The sequence below is a fragment of the Sphaerodactylus townsendi genome, linkage group LG13, assembly GCF_021028975.2.
Source record: "Sphaerodactylus townsendi isolate TG3544 linkage group LG13, MPM_Stown_v2.3, whole genome shotgun sequence".
Taxonomy (NCBI): domain Eukaryota; kingdom Metazoa; phylum Chordata; class Lepidosauria; order Squamata; family Sphaerodactylidae; genus Sphaerodactylus; species Sphaerodactylus townsendi.
This window is the reverse complement of record NC_059437.1, coordinates 49,539,584-49,562,045: the sequence shown is the minus strand read 5'-3', so window position 1 is coordinate 49,562,045 and position 22,462 is coordinate 49,539,584. Positions and strand designations below refer to the sequence as shown.

General features: G+C 44.8%; 1 protein-coding gene across 1 annotated transcript in view; it reads left to right on the top strand.

The window, feature by feature from the left end:
• Positions 1-22,462, top strand: part of ADGRD1 (adhesion G protein-coupled receptor D1) — a 296,498-nt gene that overhangs the window by 172,189 nt on the left and 101,847 nt on the right. The window contains 5 exon segments of the mRNA XM_048515018.1: positions 5,803-5,825; positions 5,828-5,870; positions 10,621-10,666; positions 10,668-10,745; positions 17,703-17,856. Of these exon segments, the coding sequence (XP_048370975.1) occupies positions 5,803-5,825; positions 5,828-5,870; positions 10,621-10,666; positions 10,668-10,745; positions 17,703-17,856 (344 nt within the window).

The following is a 22,462-nucleotide window of genomic DNA, read 5'->3' as shown; positions in this document are numbered from 1 at the left end:
ATGGCTGGGACTGAAATAGGGGACAGCCATGTGACCGCGCCAAGCAGTGCCTCATCCTCTCATACATTTGGTGACAGGAAAACTCAAGACTCGCTCGGTTCCCCCAATCCCATTACTCTTGAAGGCAGTTAGTTGAGATTTTTTTTGACAGATCCATCCTTCAGTTTAAAAACACCTCTATAAAGAGATTTGGAAACCACAGTTGCTAAAGTTTGATGCAGCTTATTTTTTCCTCACAGAGGCCTGTGCAAATGCCTTGGAACATCTAGTAAAGTTAAAAAAGATAGAGGCTTCCATTGGAATGTGGAAAACGCTTCAGCAAGGAAAGTTCCAAGAAGTTGAATGAGCTGATCGCTTCTGGAGGTCTTCACTTTGGAGTTCATCTCTCACTGAGGTCTTCAAGTGAGTGAGTTCTCCTCTGCTTCACTTGGGAAAAAAAATGTTCTCATTTTCTGAGCTTCTGAGAATTCGTAGGAAAAACTGGGCTGCTTTCTCAAGGAGAGTTTCTTATCTCCCTCCTGCAAAACTCCTGGAACAGCCAAACGTGGGAATCGATCTCTCAAGAAAAAAAAATTAGCAACTCATCTGTCTCAGATCTATACGTAGAGGTCAAGTTCCTCGTGGAGAAATTGGTGACTTTGGAAGGTGGGACTCCTAAGTGGCCTTGTACCTTTGGCTGGAAGACGCTTTCTCCTTAAAAGCTGTCCTCCTCAGGTTCCACCCTCCCTCTTAAATCTCCAGGTATTTACCAACCCAGAGCTGGCAATCTTTATATCTCCTAACGGATCTGGATTTCTCGAAGTCTCGGAGTTTGCTGACTTCCTAGAAAAACTCCAGCACTCCAAATCCTGGATACTGGCAGTCCTGATGGGGCCTCTAGAGCCATGTTGGAGTGGGAGCTTTTAAAACCAGAGGTGTTTCTTTTGTTTGTTTGTTTATCTGTTGCTCCTGCAATTCCTCTTTGATTAGTAAACTTTGCTTACCAAGAGTGCCTCTCTGTCAAACAGAAATGTGCTAGGAACAAGAAGCATTTGTTCCTATACACACCTCTCCAGAGATTTACAGACAGGTTTCCCCAAGTGATCTCCCCCCCCCCCCCCACTCCTGGACCTCCTCCCTCCTGCATTCCAGTTGCTTCTCGGTGCCTAGTTAGTGAGTGGCGTAACTCTTATATTTCTTTAGGATAGCAGGGATTACTTTCCATCAGCCCTCCTTCCCAGGCATGGCTAATTCGGCACAAGGTGTTGGAAGGGGCTGATGGGAATTGTGTAGTCCATAACACATCTGGAGTGCCAAAGGTCTCACGCACCACGGGTCTAGGGCTAAGGTCTGGGGCAGCCCCTCTCTGGGATGTGCCTGCCTGCTCATTCAGTTGGCACATGCGGCTCCTGGCCACGGTAGGACATCGTCTTCATCGGAGACGAGGATAGGGCTCCTCCTGGTGTGGTGCATGTCTCTCATGGCTGCCAATTGCATGTGGAGGCTTAAGCTACCCAGTGCAAAAGCACTCACGATTGTTTTCGGTTACAGCCTCTGGGAAGAGAGAGCTGTGTCCCTGTCTTTATATCAAAGCCAATTCTAGGAATAACGTAAGAAAGGAAAAGGTAAAGCGTAGTCTAGGATAGTCCCTCCTGATCAGTGGATGGGAAACACCCAGGATGTCCTCGAAGCTCAAAATGGAGAAGTGCAATGAAGTTTGGGGTTAGGCGCGGGCTGCATTGCAGCCACGCGGTCCTATTGGGTTCTCCAGTGGCACGGGTATGAGGAAAATGGAAAGTCTTCCTGCCTATGCAGGGAAACTTCACAGGGGAAAGGAGCTTGCACTTTGGTGCAAATAATGGCACAAGTTCAGGGGCGCCATGGCAGTATCCAGGGGCTGAAAGCTTGGAGGAGCCTCTCTCAGTCAGCCTCCAGCCCTGGAAAGACGTGATATGCACCTGTGGTGCCCAAAATTTCCTTATCAAATATCAAGCCAACAGAAGAAAGTTTTTAAATAGTTTTATTTTGCAAAGAAGAGAGGAGCCATCCCCACATGGGCAGATTCCTCCAAAAACAGATATATCCAGCAAGATGTTTATTCTCTCTCTCTAATTGCCACACCCTCTCTTTTCCCCCATTACAAGGGTTCTTAGAGTCACATGTTCCCTCCTCCAATGTGGCCCCTCCCATATTCTTCCTGTATGTTCATTATAGTACCAGTTTGTCATCAGAGCAGGAGGAGATAGCTAATATGTATTAGCCTATTAAACACGCTGTGAATACATACAATCTGGATACAAGCTTCCTTGCCCCTTCAGCTTGGGGCCATCCTGCATTCTTATCTTGTCCTGCCACAAGCATCCTCCCTCTATGACTCATATCTCCACCTTCCTAGTAGTAGAAAAACACATTTCTGGTTTTGTCACACACCTGGAAAGCTCTGTGGAAAACCCTCTACCCCCAGGCATGGCACCCTCCTTCACTCACTCAGTGCTGGTGCCCCTTATGCAGGCAGGTGGGTGAGCACCCCTGTTGGCACAAGTCCACACCTGCATTCAGTGGGGGATCCCCCACACTCTGGGATTGGGCTCTTAGTATCTAAAAATCTTAGCAGAGGAAGAAGAGTTTGGATTTATACCCCCCCTTTCTCTCCTGCAAGGAGTCCTTCAAAGGGGCTTACAAGCTCCTTTCCTTCCCAACCTCGGCCACAACAATCACTCCTAACAGAGCTCTCTAATATATAAGACATGTGCCTTATATTAATTCTTTGCTCCCAAAAGATGCGCCTATGTCTTATTTCTTCAGGGATGTCTTATTTTTCTCTGTGTTCTGTCTGGCTGTAGGCATACTTCCAAACAAAAAACTTTGTATATTTCTACTTACTGGGATGCCTTATATTTTCGCACTTCAGCAAAACCTCTACTATCATGTCTTATTTTTGGGATGTCTTATATTCGTGGAAACAGGGTATGATGTGGTGGGGCTGAGAAAGTCTCAAAAGCTGTGACTAGCCCATCTGTCACCCAGCTGGCATAATGTTCGAGTACACACAAGCTAATCTTGGTTCACTAGATACACCTTCCACAGCCTGGAAGTGTGGTGGGAGTGGGGGAATCAACCGGGTTCTCCAGGATGAGAGTGCACCATTTTTTTTAACCGGCTTATACCACACTGGCTCTCCACTCTAGATTGGGCTCTTAGTATCTAAAATCTTAGAGGATCACCTGGAATGACAACTTGCATTAAACAATCCACAGCCTATCTCTGCCCCCGGCATCATCCTACCAATTCTGTCATCATCTGCTGCTTTGTAACAGAACGTACCAGCTTGTGAAGTGATGATCCAGTGGGTGGATAATTACCATCCCAGAGAAAGGGGGGTGGGGAGAGGAGCCTTACCTAAACAGACATGTAATTATTGACTCAATTCCCCTTTGGTACTATGGGAGTCTAGCATGGCAATTCGGGATATTGGGTTTGGTTTCTCCTCTCCTTGTAGAGGCTCCTTTTATCTATTAATGACCAGCTCACCCTTTATTGGCATTTAGTATCCCCAAGTGGTGCATCTTTTTAATCTTTTTTCCCTTTTAAGAGAGAGAGAGAGAGAGAAATTCATGCATTAGAAAAATTGGCTACAATGCTTCGCTTTAAATAAATTGATCGCTAATAATGCAAAAAAAAACTCTTTTAGTAAATCCTCGGCCTCGGATTATGAATGCAAAGCAGTTTATCCCCTCCACCTTTATATAAAATGCCTCAGAAATACAGGTGAGAGAATTTTGTAGCTCTATTGGGCACTTTTATATTCACCTGCTTTTGGTCAATGAAGTTCAGGTTCTTGGCAGGGCTAAGAACTGCATGCCATGAAATTAAATGAATTACATTATCTTGGTGCTGCTCTTTGGATTTAACATCGCTTCACCAAGTGCTGTAAAGCAAAAAACAGTGTGGTAAGATGACTTTTGACGGTGGCAGCCGGGCCATTATAGAAGAATAGAAGAAACTCCAGCAGTGGTGTGGATATGAATCAAGTGAATTATTGTCTCTCTCTGCCTTCAGAAGTAATATTAGCAAAACAAAGAAGAAAAAAAATCTCAGCCCCTCGGCTGACTTCTTTTGTGAAAATGATTCTGTAGGGTATGATTTTAGAATTTCTTCCATTGTTACCTGGAATAGTCTCCTGTGACTTTCGGGCTTCTTGCTTGGAGCAAAACCTTCATTTTGTTTCTCTCTTCATGACATTCTGGTTTTCTTCACACCAAATTCTCCTGGTGGAATGTACTTGTTTTCAGTGCTATTTGGGCGCAAGTATCATGTGCAAACGTGACGTACTCTGTAAAAAAAGCGAATTTCCTCTGTAGAGACAAAACTGGGTACACACATAATGGAAACAAATCTACAAAATCAGTGGTAAAAAAAATGAGATCGGACTGGAAACCGCTGGGAATAACGTGAAACTGATATAGAAAGGCAATGACATAGGAAATAATCCTTCTCTGTTCCTAGTGTGATGAGTCTCCCCTCAAAGCAACTATGAGGCCAAATTTGACCTGATTACAACAGAGAGACTTGAGTGCATGAGTCTCAATAATGTAGGTGGTTACAGTAAGTCAGGACTAGGGTCTGTGGGAGACCTCGAAGTTCTAATCGTCTGCTGTGTTGTGGAACTCCTGCTGGTTGAGCTTAGCCAGTCCAATACACTGTCAGTCTGATCTACCTTATTGGGTTAGTGGGAGGATAAAATAGAGAGGCCAAGAATGATGTAAGGTGTTTTAGATCCCCACTGCAATGCAAGGCAGGCAGGGCATAGAGGAAGCCAAACTAAATAAAAATAGATCTAGTTTGTTTAAAACTTGGCCACCTAATGTTAAGCCACGAAGCCCGCATCGCAAGGCACATACACACACACCCCTGCTGGCACCCTTTTGGAGAAGGAAAAAGATTGGTGGGGGATTGCAGAGGCATAGCGGGAGGAATTCAACAGTGGAAGTTCAAAGCAAGGTGAGTGGGGGAGTTCACCAGCAGTGAGGAGTTCCAGTGGTGGTCTGGGTGTGGGGAAAAGGAAATGTGGGATGGGGCCAAAATGCTTCCCCATGTGACTCCAGGGCAAATGGGTCCACCTTCTGCCCCCCCCCCCCCCCAGTTCCACTATTGCCTATAACAGACACCTTGTGAGCTAGGGTGGGCTGAGGAGAGAGTTCTGAGAATACTGTGATCAGTCCAAGGTCACCCAGCAGGCTTTCATGCTAGGGAGCAGGAGAAAAAGTATGCCTGTTCACCAGATACAAGTTCACTGCTTATATGGAAGAGTTGGGAATCAAGCCCAGTTCCCTCCAGATTAAGTCCACTGCCTTAAGCACGCTTGGCTCTCTCTGTGCATTTCCTGGATAGTTGATGACTGGGTGTTGATAACGTTTAGTTTGTTTGCTTTCTCATACTGCTAAAATCTGTTGGATAAAATACCGCCGGGTCCTAATACAGGTGTTTCTTCTGTAGGTCAGTATATGTATAGTGCTTAGATTGAAATGGGAGGCACGTATTGGCCAGGACTCCCTGCTTTGGAAAGCTCGCTTTTTTTGTTTGCCCGCGGATCCCTTTGCTGGGGATACATGTGACGTTAAGTGTAATCCCTTTGCACAGCATTTTAATGATAACATTAGTTACCCCTCTCCCCTAGTACATTCCCCTTTGAGCTCATTTTTTCTGCAGAGAGAACTCTGTCCTGTGGTAATAATAATAAAGATTAAACTTTAGATGATTTTCTTTCTTTTCCACCAGCTAAATTGACTGGCCACCAGGGGATGGGCGCTTTGTCCTCCATCATGCTTACATCGGCTGCTCTGTGTCTATCTTTGCTTGACCGTCACCCTGGTCACGTTTGCTATTCTGTCGTGAGTAATTTTAACTCTTTTCTACCCACTGAGCCTGGACAATATCGGGTCTGGGAAATACTGTCAGATTTTTTTAAAAGTTTTACTTCAAGGCACTGGACTAAATGCTCTCAGGTGTTAAAAAAGTTTCATAAAGGTTATTAATTCCTTAAACCTCTTTAATTAGGATTCTTGCATAACATATTTGCAACAGCTCGGCTGAGTTTGCTCTTAAATTAGTTTCTAATTCTCCTCGGAACTGGGACGCTTTAAATAGCAAGTTATTTCCACAATTTCATTCTTGGGCAGTTTTCACAATTGTTCTTTCTGGGGGGGGTTTTGGTGGATTTTGAATGTGAAAAAGGAGAAATCATAGAAGCTGGATGTTTGATCTGTGATCTTGAGGCTGATGAAAGGCGAAACTGGGACTTCTTTTGAGCTTTGACTTCTGCTGGCTCCAAGAGGTGGCAAGGGACACTCAAACTTCCGGAGCTCTGAGGACAAAGAAGTCGGAAGGGAAAGTTTATGAACCCTTTAAACAGAAGGCGGAGGTTGCTTTGTGTCCTTATTTCAGTTTGTATAAGGTTTTTTTTTTTTTAAAAAAAAAAACCCTTTGCTGGTTAAGAACACCTTTGGAAGATCATATAGGCCTTGAAGATCACAAGCTTATACTTTAGAATTAGATCCTATTCTGCATTCTTAACTAAATCTCTGCTTTTTTGCAACTCAAGGGGATCTCAGTTAGCAGAAAAAGGTCCCTTTGGGGAACCATGTCACTTCCAGACTAGGCAGTACCTCGAGAGTCAGCGTGGCATAGTGGTTAAGAGCAGGTGGATGCTAATCTAGAGATCCAGCCTCCTCTTTGAGCGTGGGTGGATGCTAGTTCTGGTGAACTGGATTTGTTTTTTCCTGCTCCTCCACACTAAGTCTGCCTGGTGGCTCTTGGGTCAGTCACAGTTCCCTCTCAGAACTCCTCTCCTCTCAGCCTCCACCTACCCCACAAGGTGTCCTGTGGTGGGAGAGGAAGGGAAAGGTGAGTTTGAAAGCCGTCACCACGAAATCTCCTACAGGAGAGAAAGCAGGCGCATAAATCCAAGCTCTTCTTCTTCTCTGAGCTGTATGGGCCAATCATCTGATTTTTGAATCAGCTTCATATTATGGGGGAGTGCTATCAAGCTGCTGTCAATTTATGGAGAAATGTATGGCATTTTCTACAGTGCAAGGCTCTCTTCCAAGACATCAATAACAAAATAATGCATTTTTTAAACCACTTTCACAACTGTTTGCAAGTGATTTGCTATTCAAGCACAGCTTCAAAGAGCACTCGAAAGCAGTTTGAAAGTACTATTTTGCATAAAGCGGAATGAGCCTAAGAGAGTTAACAGGAGGTGGTTTTGCCGGCCATTGCCTCCTGCGAATAACAACCGTGGGTGGTCTCCCATCCAAACACTAACCAGGGCCAAGAACTCTCTTTAGCTTCCAAGAGCGATTACAAGGGCAAAGCTAGCCTGGGCCATCCCAGGTAAAGGTGCATTACAAAAGACTCCACGCCTTTTAAGAAGTTTCAACAAATGAGTTGTTGCCATTGGAGAGTATGTAGCCCTTTCTGTCAGATCTACTCTCAGTATTCACCTGGTTTATTCGGGAGGAATGCAAATGGAATGGGGAGAGGCCTCCTTTCTATCCTGCTAAGAAGCTACAGAGAAGGGAAGGGCTGTTCTCCAAGAGACCCTCCAGCCAGCTAGCTCTCTGTGAGAAGCATTTCTTCAGCCTCCCAATCCTCGAATCATAATGTGATTTGGGGAATTAGCTGATAAAATGCTCCATTTCCATATTTATAGAAAACCCATCCATATGTAGATAATAGGGACTGTGCAGTAGTTATGAAGTACCAGATTTGATATATAACATGGAAATGCCGGGCTGGATGCTCTGCTCCTGTTCTGCTGGGACTTTCAGCAGCAAGGCTGCCAACCTCGGGTCCAATTTCCATTGAATTTTTTCTCCCTCGCTCCCTGGCAGAGAGAACGGGCCCCCGAGGTTGTGCTAATTAGAACTGATTCAGAACGATTTGCTTCTGAAAGAGTCACATAAATCCTGCAATAAATGCGGAAGCTTATTGCAGGGAAATGAAAAAATGGATGTACATAGGCCACAACTCCCGGGCTGTTTTTTTTTTTCTGAATTAAAACGGGTTAATCTAAACTTCAGTTCTTGTCATTATTCTTTCATGGGGATGGACCCTGTTGCTAGTGATCTTGATGGGTGACAGGGATCAAAGACATCAGGGCCAATGCACATTTGATTCCATTCTGCTAGTGCCCAGCCTTTGCAAGTAGAACTCCATATTGGAATTGGATTACTGGGCCTTGTTCCTTTAAGTATATGAAGAACAGAAAAGAGTTGGATTTATATCCCCTTTCCTCCTGCCCCGTAAGGAGAGACTCCAATGGGCTTACAAGCTCCTTTCTCCTTCCCCTCTACCCCCCCCCACAACAAACACCCTGTGAAGGAGCAACCTAGGTGGGGCTGGAGGAGAGTTCCAAAAGAGAATCTGTGATCAGCCCAAGATCACCCAGCTGGCATGTGCTGGAGTGCACAAGCTAATCTTAATTCACCAGATAAGCCTCCATCACTCAAGTGGCGGAGCTGGGAATCAAATCTGGTTCTCCAGATTAGAGTGCACCTGTTCTTGACCACTATATCACACTGGCTCTCATGGTATATGGCATGCCAAACCTGTTCCCAAATCAGAGATGTTGGAAAAGGGCAAGGTACTTTGCAGATGATGTGTCATTATGGGAGAACCATCCCCATCCTGACTCATACTATGTTTCAGACCACACCTGGCTTAGTTCTCAGTGGAGCACCGCCTCCTCTCACGCCAGCTCAGCAGTTATCAACACTGGCCCTTTCCCTACGACAAATCCTCCAAAAAACAATTCTAGGGAAACATTTCTAACTCCCTTTTAAGCAACAGTGTATGTCTGCACTCACCCCTCGAAACAATCCTTTGACCATCATTACATGATCCCTCCCCTTTTGAGTTCCTGTGCTTGAATGGATGCTTTAGTGCTTCACAGCCTCATCTCCAGGTATTTCTGTTGGTTGAATTTACATTGGGTGAATTTTACATTGGTTGGCTTGAATTTATATTGATGCAAAGTATAATAAAAGGCAATATAAGACCTAGATAGAGAAGAAAGAGTTTGATTTACAATCACCCCTCAACTTTCTTCTCTCCTGTAAGGAGACTCCAAGGTGACTTTCATAAGCTCCCTCTCCCTAGGACCTAGATAGAGAAGAAGAGTTTGATTTATAATTCCACCTTTCTCTCCTGTAAGAGACATCAAGGTGGCTTACAAGCTTCCTCCTTCCCTTCCCTCTCCCCACACAACAGACACCCTTTGGTAGAGGTAGGTGGGGCTGAGAGAGTTCTGAAAGCAACTGTGACTAGCATCAGCCAAGGTCACCTTAGAAAGCAAGAATGTAGGAGTGCAGAAACACACCTGGTTAACCAGATAAGTTTCCTGCCACCTCATGTGGAGGAGTGGAAAGCAAACCGTTCTCTCCAGAATAGAATCCACCTGCTCTAACTACTACACCATCAGTGAGTCAGTTTACATAATACATTAGCACTAGCCAAAAAGGAAGGGTAAACATGAAGATAAACTCTGTTCTATTATGTCTGTATTATTACTCTAGTTCCAGCACGAGGCTGGAAACAGCCCCATTACTTCCCAGAACAAAGAAATTATAGGAGGCCTGGCTGTTGTGGGTTATTCATTGTGTGGCCAGGGTCTGGTAGTTTTTGTTCCAAAACATTTCTTCTGTGTTAGGAATAAAACAACTAGGACCATGGGCCAATATAGCCCAGGTGAAACCCACAGCAGCCAATTGATTCCGACCATGAAAGTTAAGGTAACTTTATAACCTTTTAGATATAAATGCTCTCAGACATGTAGTCAATGGCTACTAAACTGCCCAATGGTTAATCAATAAGTCAGCTATTAGAATGTGATCTCCGTGATCTTGTTGACATATACAAACAGATGACTGGTTGTGACACACCCTTGTAATTCTCCTAACAGTTTCCTAAGCATTACAGAGCTGGCAACTCTAGGTAGACCACAAACTTTGTATGCTGAGCGCTTTCACGCTAAAGCCCATTACCGCGATTGGCATTAGCAGGATGGTGACTGGATAGGGCTGTGGCCAATGCCTACCCTCTTGAAATGGAGGCAGGACAAGTGCCTGCTACAAAAGCATATTTCCTTGTTTCATGACGATTGCTCCAAATCTTACACAGGGCCGCGGCTCCATTGGGAACCTGTGCTCTGTTTGAACAATTGTGGGATTGGCACAACGCCCACGTGGAATGCAGCGCTGTCATAATTTAGGTTGTTGCAGGCTTTAAGTTGAGACAGGCTGATCCGGCTTCTCGTTAGGTTTCGAGAGTAGTCAAAAAATCAAATCTGAGATATCAGAAGATTCTCTGCAAAGGTCCGCTTTTGTAGGGATTTGTACTTTGTTTTTTTTTCCTTCCAGACATAAAAAAAAAAGTCATTATTCTTTTTTTGCAAGTTCTGAGCCTTTTCAGCAATTCTCATCCTTGCAGTACAAACCAGTGTTTTCTTTTCTGATGGGAAGCATACCAGGAATCTTAATTCAGCTTGAATCCTAAGCTTCGCAAATCAAATCCCTTTGCAATAAACGCATGAAAAGATTGTTTCTTCTTGGGACGCTTAACTTCAAACTTCTTTTTCCACAGCCTGCACAGCACCATCCGCAATCCGCAAAGCTACTACACCATCCATCGCTAACCTGTCATTCACCATCTTGGTGGCTCAGATCTTGCTGCTTATCAGTTTTACCAAAGCCTTTAAGTCCTGAACAGTAAGTGCTGGAAATTATTCTTTTGCCAAGATTATCTCGCAGGTACAAGATCAAAACAAGTTGGAGGTTTCTAAGTTTCCTGATAATTTTATTAAGCATACCGTAAAAGCCAGGAAAGCTTATTTTTATCCATCCTACAAACCAGACTTACTAGACCTCCCAGGAAGTAATCTTAGGATTCAAAATACCTCTCCTCTGGACACTGTGGATGCCACAGGATCAACAAGCAATGCTCCTTCTATTTTTTCATTTACTGCCACATCTTGGCATGAGACAGGAAATTGCACTCCTTTTTGCTTGCCTCCAGGCACAGCCAGAAGATTCCAGGCTCCTTGGATTTTTATACCTGGCTCGGGCCAATTTGGAGGTCATATGCATATTGGTCATGGACAGGAAATTGCACTTTTTAAAAAAATAAGTTTTTGTGGTTAAAGTATACAGCAATGTACAGCCAGTTACTTTTGTTGGCATTGAAATTAAAATTCTAGGGCTTCTCCCTTCAACACGATGCTGTAACTTCATTGAGCACCTAGTAACACCTACCTCACAGTGTGGTGGTAAGGGGGAAGGACAAGGTGATTAGTAAAGTGCTTCCCTTGGAGGCCCTTTCCCACTTTACCTCTTGTTTGAGGGTTAAGGCGCACACACCACAGCATGCTAACTCCTGGCGATGGGTCTCGCTTCCCCACGCACTTGCTCTGGCGTACCTTAAGTCATCAAAAGACGCTTATTTGAAAAGGCTACAGGAATTATAAAGGCTGAGGGGAAGCTCGAGAGAGGCAGTTGAGCCCAGTATGGCTAAGGCAATTGCTTCACCACTCCCCTGGAAGTGGGGAGGTAGCGGGACCCTCAAGCTGGCCACTACTTTAGGAGAGAAAAGCGGGCTTAAGGCTGCAAGTGGGGAAAGGGCCTGGAGTCTCCTACAGGAGAGAAAGGGGGGATATAAATCCAAACTCTTCTTCATAATTCACAAAGAAAGATAAATATTGAAGAAAACGAGGAAACAAGACAATATGTGTCTTGTAATCTCACTAATTTTCACAATCTTTATTACATAAAATCTCAAATATCAACTATATGGAATGATAATAGCTTTCAGAAATATTACTTCCACACCATTATTATTATTAAACTTCGATTGTTAGAGAGAGTATTTCCATCTGGTCTGAGGTGATCAAATAGTCAATCAGCTGTTCTCCAAGTTTTTTCATAATGGTTCATATTCTCCTTTCTGGAAATAAGTTGTTAATTTGTCCACTGTCCTGAATTCTTGTACTTTTAGAATCTACTTTATCCTACAAACCAGACTACTAACAAGACCTCAAAAGTAACTTGATCTCAAAATTTCTCCTCTGGACACTGTGGGATGCCAGCATGGATCAAGAACATCTTCCTTTTCATTACAGTCACATCTGGCATGACAGGAAATTGCACTTATGTTGCCCGGGCACAGCCAGAAGACCAAGGCTGCTGGATTTTTTTTTATACCTTGGCTCAGCCAATTTGAGGTCATCATATATGTCCGGCTTCTACCAAAGAAGCTTTCAATGCTAAGCTCGGGTTCTTCTTCTCACTGGTTCTGTGGCAACTTTGTCCTATAGTTCCGATTAGGCTCTTCAGGCAGAACCCATTGGGGTTTCTCTCATTTTAACTGCCCATCTCCTGACACGCTTATGAACTCTAGGTTTGACCGAAAGCATTCTGCAACAGTTTGGGCAATAAGACTTCCAGCCTGAAGAATTAGAATTTATTAAATTTATCATACCCACCTAAGGAATACATTAATTTGATCAAAACTCTTGGTTTCCTCTAACCTGCCAAGTGTTTTTTTTTGCTTTGAAGGGGAACTTACATACATCTGATTGAAGGGTGTATGAGTCTCCACTTGTAAAAAAAAATTAATGAATTTTTTTTGTTTGGATTTCCTCAACATTTTTCCTACATGTTCTTTGCCTGAGGAATGCGTTGAGGGAAACTCTTAAATGAGCATCTCGGGTTTCACTCACTAATAGCCGGAACTCGGCAGTGACTATCTCGGGTCCTCAAGCACAGTGGTTGCTTGGTGGTTGGAGGTGCTAGAAGAAGAAAAGAGTTTGGATTTGTAACCCCATTTCTTTTCCTGTAAGAAGACTCAAAGAGATTTAGAAATCCTTTCCCCTTCCTTCCTCCCCACAGCAGGTGGGTGAGGTAGGGTGGGGCCTTTGGAGAGTCCTGAACAAACTGTGACTATGGCTTAAGGTAACTCCAGCAGGAATGTAGGAGTGGAGAAAACACATCTGGTCCACCACCAGATAAGATCTCCACTGTTCACAATGGAGGAGTGGGGAACTAGTTCCTCCAAGCTATTAGGCTGTATTGATTTTTAACCACTATACCACGCTTAGCTCTCCATGTTAGCCATGTAAATTAAAGCACAAGATCATATGTTGTGGTGCTAGTATGTCCAGAAAGCTATATGTTTTCTCGTGGTTTTTCACAAGCAATTTTCTGCAACATTGGTTGTCTCTGCCTCCTGCACTTTTTATAACGCGGCATTGGGGTTTTTTGTCTTCATCCCATTTCTGTTCCCCATGCGCTGGTCAGGGCAAGTTAAACATGACAAATGTTCACGCTTTTAATTCCTTTATGGAGCACCATTGGGCGAATCTGAAGGTAAAGTCATATATTGAATCATCTGCAGCACTTCTGGATCAAGCCATTTAAGTTAGTAATAATGTTAATCATTATTGTGGAACTTCATTTCCCTGATCTTGCAACATTGGGTGCCATCCAGGTCTCAAGTTATCTCTTGGATTTAGCTGCTGGAGAAATAGAAAAGGTCAGACAGCCCGTGAGGAATTTCCCTGCATCTTTTCATCACTCTGACCATCTTTAACTACTGCCTGCAGAGCATAGGCTCGCCTCAAGACGGGTTGATGCTGGGGGGTCGGGCGCGCATACGACGCCGACTTCCAAATCCTCCGGGACCGCGAAGGCTTGTGAACTGGTCCGTAACAACTGGGAAGATGTAGTGCCACGTTGCGCTGAGTCAGCGCCGCATCGACTCATCAGTCTCCCTGGTGACAGCGTCCGGGCGCGCGTCAGCCGGTGTCTGGAAAGGCCCCCCTGCCCTGTAAAGCGCACCGCCTCCAGAGTTGCGTGGTGGGGTGTTCCTTAGGCCTCGGGCGACGCCGGGCTGGACGGTCTCAGGGACGGTAAGTCGATTAAAGTGCGAGGGAGGGTGTGATGGCTTCCTTCCAGCCAAGCTGCCACTCGCCAGACAGCAGCGGCTGGAAGCCGCTTTCCAAAACCTTGCTCAAGGAGCCAGGTGAAAAAATGTCGGCGGCTTTGGCGCCGCTGGGGAGGAGCAAGGGTGGCACGGCTGTGAAGCAGCTGCGCCTCTGTGCAAACAACAGCTTCCTCTGATCGTGGGTTTTGCTGTCCCTAGGGCGCTAGAAGTGTCTCAAAAGGAAAGGGCCCTGGTTAATGGTCCTTTCTGCACAAATCGCCTCCCCTTTGTGTCTTCATTCACCCTCGAAATGATTCCTGGTTACCATTACACACTCTTTTTTTTTTTTTTTTGAGTTCTGTGTTGAATCAATGCTTCACAACCCTCATACTCCTCGTATTCTCCTGTACCTCTTTGTATACTTAATGCTTTGGAAGATTGGGCCCCTAAAAAATAAAAAAGAACAGACAGAAAAATGCTGGAAATAAACAGGTGATGGGCTGGGCAAGGAGAGGGTGGCGCTCAGAAAAAAACAGAGCCGAGGGAGGAAGGTCAGGGAAGCAGAGAAGCGTAAAACGATTTATAGGATGGCACAGCAACTGAAGATGTTTTCAAAACGTTTCCAGCCAAAGAATGATTTTAAAGCGGGGATTCCATTTAAAATGCTTTGAGGTTGGACATAAAGCATGGGTAAAATGGGCAGTGAATTTTGCCCCAATGTGCTCTCCCTCTCTCAGCTTCGTTGAAGTTCTTCTGAAACAATTCCAGTTGGCAGCTCTGGAAGATGGCTACCAAGTTGGCAGAAGCCGCTACAGCTTACCGTGAATTTTCTAGACAACTTTGTGAGCAGCCAGATGGGCCAGGAGACATACATTTGAAAGCCAGCCGAGAGCCCCTTCTTCCTCCTAATTGCCCAAACTGCAATAGTCTCCACTCTGGAAGAGACACAGAAATAGAAGGGGACCAGTTCCTTTGCCCCTCTGGCCGCTCTAGAAAACTGCTGGAATTGTCTTCCCTGCAAAACAGATAAGATAAGGGAGAAAAGGGTGTAAGCGGGGAGAGAGAGAGAGAGGAGGGAGAGAGAGAGAGAGAGAGATTAAACCAAAACCAAAATGGACTTTGGTCTTTAGGGGGGAAATAAATACTTGCAGAGGATGAAGCCAAGCACGAAGAGAGATATAATCGGAAACAGAAACAAGGCAGGAAAATATACAATGAAAATAATCCTCAATAAATCGAATCCGCAGGTGGGACTCCTGAGAGGCAGCCGAAGATGAAGGGAAATGAAAATAAGTGTCGGGAGCAAAAGTGAAGAAAAAAGGATGTCTCATTGTCATGGTCACTATCTTTTCGCTTTCCTCAGTCAGCCAGGGCATTCCATGTGAAAACTCGGTGCTTCATGGCTATAACACCTCGGAGGCGGCCATGGCTTAGGGTAGAGCCGCCTTCTCTTGCATGCAGAAAGGTCATATAAGTTCAATCCCTGTCATCTCCAGTTGGAGTGAACCCTCCTCCAAGCAGGAATGCTAGCCTCCAGGGTGGGCCGGGATCCCTCAAGTGGCAATATTACAACAATCCAGTCTATTGCCCTAATGTCAACATTCTCAATTTGCTCAAAGCAACCAAGAAAAATCAGGAGGAGGTGGTTCTTTGGAAACACACACACCCCCCTTTGCAAGGATTCCTACAGCTCCTCACTGGAAGGTGCTTTTCCCCAAAGGTCCCCTGAATCCTGGAGGGACTCTGCCAATTCACACAGTAAGCATTCACAGCTCATTTGTGGGCATGTTATTGCTTTTATGGGCCTGTGATGCAAAAATCCTCCCTTTGCAAAAAATTCTCTGCTTTTATGTTCGTGTTGCTCCTCAGTTTGGATTACTCCCGGAGCTGAAGAGATTTGTTTTTACCAGAAACGAGCATCTTTTTTGAAAATACCAGGAACTCTGTACATTTCCCCACATATCTTAAAGACAGAACCAATCTAGCATGCTTTGAAGGCCAGTCTAACTGTGGGGAAAACATGAGCACCAATGCTAAGGAAGCAATCTGTCGTGATCTGCCGACAGTAAATAATGTTGCATTGTGCTGGCAGAGCCCTTGACTGCTTTTAAGGTTCTGCAGCCTGCCTGTAGAACTGTTGTAGGCTATCAGCTCCTCTGCAGAACTGAACCTGCAGTATCTTTGAAGCGTGGCAAAGGAAAACACTCTTTCTTCTCTCAGATGTTTGGTCTTAATGAAGTCTGTGGGTAGCCAGCCTGAGACGCCTGCTCTCTCCTGACTTTTTTTCCCCTTCTTTTAAAAAAAAAAAAAAAAAAATCCTTCTTTTAAAAAATACTAAACAAGACAGCAGTTCTAATAGTAGAAGGATCCCCACAAAAGAATTGGAATCACTTTTCTTTTTTCTTCTAGAGGATCCGGAATTTCAGGAGGAGAAGGAGAAGCAGAAACATCTCACGTGGTGTTTGTTGTGGAGGGGTGGGGTGGGAAGGGAAAGGAGATTGTAAGCCCCTTTGAGTCTCCTTACAGGAGAGAAAGGGGGGATATAAATCCAAACTACTCCTCCTCCCTCCTCCCTCCTCCCTCTTCGTTTCGCTGCCGCTCGCCTTCGCTCTCGGGCTCTCACGTCATCGCCTTCTTCTTCTTCTTCTTCTTCTTCTTCTTCTTCTTCTTCTTCTTCTTCTTCTTCTTCTTCTTCTTCTTCTTCTTCTTCTTCTTCTTCTTCTTCTTCTTCTTCTTCTTCTCTGATAACTCTTCTTATAACTCCCCTATGATCTTACAACATATAGCATGTACTCTGTCTACTGAGCCACATGCACTTATAAAACAAGAAGAAAGCTTTTTGTTCTTTCTAAAAATGAAAAGCCTTGCTCATGAGAGAGCGTTCAAATATGTGATATTCCATCTGCATACTGATGGTACGGTTCAAGAGGGCTGTGCTCTATGCTTATTTGACTTTGAAGCCATGTGTCGTTGTGCGTGGGGTGTTTTACATAAAAAGCAAAACTCGTTCGTGTTACTTGTTTACTGGGTTCTCACAAAGCAAAGCAAACCTTTTGCCTTTGGGGAGTGCAATAAAAGAAAAACGTATTTTTCGGCAATGCCTTTTGCTGTGGCAAAGCTCCACGGCCATTGTCAACAGAGCTGGCAGAAATGAAGTTAATGTCTGCGACTTGCTCATAAACAAAATGGGGCAAGGACAATCTGAAAGAGGTCCTGCGCTTCATCTTGTTTGCAAAGGTTATCTCGTAATGCTATCATTGCCAGCAACAATGCCCGCCAGCAGGCTATGATGGGATCAGAGAATCCACTCAAGAAGAGAAAAAAAGAAATAGCACGACAAACAACACAACACGTCTCCTGTATGAGAAAAGCAAGAAAGCATCAATGCTTTTCCACTTCTGTGATTTCACAAAGCAGGCAGAGGTGTGGGGAAGGAGAGAGCTGGGGCAGATAGGTGAAATGATTTCTTTGAAGAGGAATTGATAAGTGTCCAGGGGCCCACTGCGAGGAAAAGGTCAGCAGGGTAAGCACAACATGCATAATAGTCCTTAGTACCCCCAGGTGTACTATTGGGGCTTACTTTATAGAACTGTTGTAGGTGTAATTGAGAAAATGTACATGACACAGTTAGACCAAATAGGAAAAGACTTCTAGTGAATATTGAAGGTCGATTGTAATTTGCCCATCGACTGGCGTTTATTGGAATGCTGTGCATGTCTGTATTGATATCCGTTTGCCTTGGCTTGTAGGTTCCTTGCAAAATCATGGCGATTCTCCTCCACTTCTTCTTCCTGAGTGCTTTTGCCTGGATGCTGGTGGAAGGTTTTCACCTGTACAGTATGGTAATCAAAGTGTTTGGATCAGAAGAAAGCAAGCATTTCTACTACTACGGAATTGGGTGGGGTGAGTAACTTTTTCTTGATTCAAGAAATGACAGGCGTACATTAGAGTGGCTGGCCATGCCAAACTAAACATTGTTTTTTTTTTTAAAGAGTTGGGTCTGGGTTCCTTGGGCCCGACTCATGTCCCCCAAAGCCACAGACCAGCATCAGGGAACGGCTTCTTAAAAAGAAAAAACCAAAAAAAACTCCGAATGGTGCCATAGAAGAAGGAAGATCAGTTGCTCCTCCTAGCCATTTTTCCACATGAAAACTGTCCTGGGGGGAGAGTTATTCCCCCCACTGTGCTGCTGTACTTGCACAGATGTAGAGCATCAAAATTACAACATCCCCTAGCAATGAGTCTCATCTTTTAAGATGAAGAGTTTGGATTTATACTCCACCTTTCTCTCCTGTGAGGAGACTCAAGGTGGCTTACAAGCTCCTTTCCCCTCCTCTCCCCTTGTGAGGTAGATGGGGCTGAGAGAGTTCAGAAGAACTGTGACTAGCCCAAGGTCACCCAGCAGGAATGTAGGAGTGCAGAAACACATCTGGTTCACCAGATAAGCCTCTGCCACTCAGGTGGGGGAGTGGGGAATCAAACCCGGTTCTCCAGATTAGAATCCACCTGCTCTTAGCCACTACACCACACTAGCTCTCACTTGCTGTTTAAATTCAAATACATGCAAATACCAATCTCTGGCATGCAATTTCCCCCTCCTCCTCAGTTGCCCCTGCTTCTGAGCCTTTTCTCATTTTCAACCAAATATGAGTCACAGGACAGAGGAGTATTTCAGCAACACCCCCAGTGCCTGTCTTCATTTGCACCCATCTCCCCTGAGGCAAAAGTTATCTTCCTCTTATTGTTTGGAGGGTGGTAGGAACAAAAATTCATGAAAGCCTCCCAATCCAAAAGAGAAAAGGAAGCAACCCCCAGAAAACAAGGAGGGATCAAAGGTATCTGATAACACAATAGGATGCCAATGTGAGATGGTGTTGATTTTTAAAAAGAAAACGCCTATTCTTCTTTCATTCCCTCCTACGGATTAATTTGGAAGCTTGAATCAAGAAGCAGTTATGGCAATTGCTTGGAAATGCTGCCATTGTCATTGGGATGCTTTTTAATACCCGGGGTGCGGCCCTGAGGCGTGAGCAAATGAACGGCACTTATTCATTTAGATACTCCTGGAGAGCTGCCTCTGTTAAGTTTGTCAGCAGAGCCTTCTACCTTCCAGTTTTTGCTTGTGACACCGTAATAGGTGTTTTCAAAACCAATTGTCTTCCTGGGGTAAGGGAGGACCTGGGGGCAATTCAGCTCTGAGTAGCACATTGTTTTGAAAAAAGTGTAGGCCGGGAGAATCATGTTAGAGATTTTTTTCTTTTTAAAAAAGGATAAGGAGAAGATTTTGTATCTCATTCATCAATAGAAACAGTTTCAGTTCTCGTGCGGGCAATGGTGGGATCCAAGGTCAGGTGCTTCTCAAAGTTCTATCAGATATTCGACCCCAATTGTGGAGTTTCCAAAACTCATTGGGGTGTCTCAGTGGTGACAGTCTTAAGAAAACAGATGCATTTCGGTACCTTGGCTCCAACTCACAGAGCAATGGCAGCATCAGTGGTGAAATATGAGCAAGAGTCAATGTGACATGGCTGAGGTGGAAAGGAGTCACTGGTGCTCTTTGCAATAAGAAAATGCCTATACACCTGAAGTCAAAAATCTACAAGACAATCGTCCGCCCTGTAGCACTGTATGGGTCAGAGTGCTGGCCGGTAACGGAGGCGGCTGAGCGACGTCTCCACGTCATGGAAATGTGCATGATTTGCTGGACACTGCGTGTATCCCTCCTCGACCACATCACCAATGCCATGGTCCGGCAACAATTTGGCATCATGCCCATTGAGGCAAAAATGAGAGAGAGGCACCTGCGCTGGTTCGGCCATGTCCGAACTGTTGCCAGCACTGTTGCCAGCATTGCCGTTCACATTGAGGTTACTGGCTGGCAGCCACTCAGACAGCCAACGCAACAATGGCAAGATACCATCAATGCGGATCTGAAAGTTACATGCCTGCAACCAGACATTGCACTCGATCAAGAGAAGTGGCGTTTGGAGATCTGAGCAGCGGACCCTGCATTAGTGGGACAATGCTAGGAAGAAGAAAAAGAAGACTGGGGTATCTGGACTGTCTTTCCAAAGTGGAACCAATGTATCCTGTTGAGGAGGGAGCAATCTTGTTTTCTGCTGTTCCAGCGACTAGGACCAGGAGTAATGGGTTCAAGGTGCAGGAAAAGAGATTCCACCTAAACAACTTCCTGACAGTAAGGGCTGTTGGACAGTGGAATGCGCTGCCTCAGAGTGTGGTGGAGTCTCCTTCTTTGGAGGTTTTAAAAGAGAGGCTGGATGGCCATCTGTCAGGAGTGCTTTGGTTGTGTGTTCCTGCATTGCAAGGGGTTGGACTTGACAGCCCTTGGGGTCTCTTCCAACTCTATGGCCCCTTCCGCACATGCAAAATAATGCATTTTCAAACCACTTTCACAACTGTTTGCAAGTGGATTTTGCCATTCCGCACAGCTTCAAAGAGCATTGAAAGCAGTTTGAAAGTGCATTATTCTGCATGTGCGGAATGAGCCTATGATTCTTTGACTTGCTTCCTCTGGAGATTTTATTTAGGTTTATCAGAGAACCTCCATTCCCCAGCATATATTTCCCATCATTGTACAGAAGAGCCTCAGCTTTCAGCTTTTTCAATTCTTTAACGCCTTTTTACTTCGGCATTGCAGAGATACATGCGTGTATTAGTCAAACACTCTTAACGAGGAAGCCTTCTCGTAATTGATGTCAAGTTGTATCAAGATTCTTTTTTCTGTGGTGGTTTACCTGTCCACAGGAGCACCAATGCATATCAGCAAAACACATCAGCAAAAGTTTTGATGCATTCATATTGCCCATGTGTGTGCGTGGCAGTGTTTTATTAAAACGTACGTATGGATCGCTGCACATTTGCATTGGTAACGGTGTTAGGGATGCAGATGAATGGAGAGAGGCCAGGGGTGGGTGGAGAGAGTACTAAAAACTGCTCATTCCAATTCCAGAATTCATTTTACAAATTATCCTAGCTCACATGGAATTCAGGGGCTGTGGAATTTAAGGTAGATTAACTCAAGAAGCAATGCAGGCATGGAACTGGGGTGGAGGGGGGAATCTTCTCACCTTTACACTCAAGCGGGTTGGATGTTGTCCTGAATTAATTGAGCGTGCACCCCCAGAACCTCCTGAGACGTGCCAGCAGTTCCTTGATGAAAAAGGTATTCTAAACATTGGAAATTGTAAAGCCACTGGACCTAACTGATTCATTTGTCAGCAGTACTGAGATCGATTAATGCTCTCACTGTTTGTATTGGCAGTCCTATAGGCACCCTCTCCTCCCCCGCCCCCCCGACAAGAATTGCCTGCACTTTGTGAAAGAAGTCATGTCCCAGTACTCCCGCAATTGGGTCGTAGGGCAGAAAATGAGCAGTCTAAGGGAAAATTTCTTTTTGGACCCTTCCTGTTGGGATGTGGAGGGAGTGTTGGTGGTCAAAGCCTGCACAGACAGTCATGAACACACGAAGCCACACAGTGAGTGTGTGTGTGTGTGTGTGTGCGGGGGAAGGTGTCTGTAACAGAAGCTCTGCCCCAAAGAGAATCAGCAAGCGTACAACACTATGCGTACGATGGCCATCCACCCCTTCAGCAGGTGTACAGCACCAGTTTATAATTGGCCTCTGTCGCCCTATGTAGTGTAGTGGTTAAGAGCAGGTGAATTCTAATCTGGAGAATAGGGTTTGATTCCCCACTACTCCACTTGAGTGGCAGAGGCTTATCTGGTGAATCAGATGTGTTTCCACACTCCTACATTCCTGCTGGGTGACCTTAGGCTAGCCACAGCTCTCAGAGAACTCTCTCAGCCCCACTTACTTTACAAAGTTTCTGTTTTGGGGAGAGGAAGGGTAAGGAGTTTGTAAGCCATCTTGAGTCTCCTTATAGGAAATAACGGTGGGATATAAATCCAAATTGTTCTCCTTCTCCTTCTCCTTCTCCTTCTCCTTCTCCTTCTCCTTCTCCTTCTCCTTCTCCTTCTCCTTCTCCTCCTCCTTCTCCTTCTCCTCCTCCTCCTCCTCCTCCTCCTTCTTCTTCTTCTTCTTCTTCTTCTTCTTCTTCTTCTTCTTCTTCTTCTTCTTCTTCTTCTTCTTCTTCTTCTTCTTCTTCTTCTTCTTCTTCTTCTTCTTCTTCTTCTTCTTCTTCTTCTTCCACACAAACATAATGTTATAAACCTCTAGGAGCTATAACAGATCCAGCAGAATATTTAAAGCATGCAAAGATCCTACGAAAACATTTCCATCCTTCTCCACCTTAGCCCCTTCCTTTGTCCTTTTACATGCCAATAGTAAACTGGGCCCACCTCCGTCTGAAAGCGGTCTTCCTGACTTTTGGCGCTGCAAAAGTATTGTAAAGTCGCCATCCTGGAAAACGCAGTCAGGCACAGCACAGCCTACCTCGAAAATGGTCAGAAAATTGTCCTGTTGCCTTGGTGATTCAGAACAGCTCTAAAAAAAAACACCCCAAAACAAAACTCCACAGTCTGTTTTGAA